Raw genomic sequence first — 278 nt, forward strand, 5'->3', positions numbered from 1 at the left:
TAATAACATAATTAACTCCGTGCGTACTTATCTTCTCAATTCAAGGTAAAACTCAATGAATAACATGTCAATTTTTATTGAAACCAAACGAACAGTAATGAAACTCACATCCAGTTGGCTTTTCCTAGCAGCACTGATATGGGCTAAAGTCCTCTCAAATAGAACAAGAGCCTCTGCCCATTTCTCCATTTTAACAAAACTCTCAGCAACAAAATAGCACCTAAAAAGAAAAAGAAAGTGGGATTATATATTATTCGTTCATCTGCTCCCTAATCATC

General features: G+C 34.9%; 1 protein-coding gene across 1 annotated transcript in view; it reads right to left on the bottom strand.

Annotated features, from left to right (window-relative positions):
- LOC119585879 (signal recognition particle subunit SRP68-like) overlaps positions 1-278 on the bottom strand; it is a gene marked incomplete in the record, with an annotated part of 16756 nt that overhangs the window by 1546 nt on the left and 14932 nt on the right. Inside the window, 1 exon segment of the mRNA XM_037934610.1 lies at positions 109-220. Within this exon segment, the coding sequence (XP_037790538.1) occupies positions 109-220 (112 nt within the window).

Source organism: Penaeus monodon, chromosome 20 (assembly GCF_015228065.2).
Source record: "Penaeus monodon isolate SGIC_2016 chromosome 20, NSTDA_Pmon_1, whole genome shotgun sequence".
In the NCBI taxonomy this organism is placed as follows: Eukaryota; Metazoa; Arthropoda; class Malacostraca; order Decapoda; family Penaeidae; genus Penaeus; species Penaeus monodon.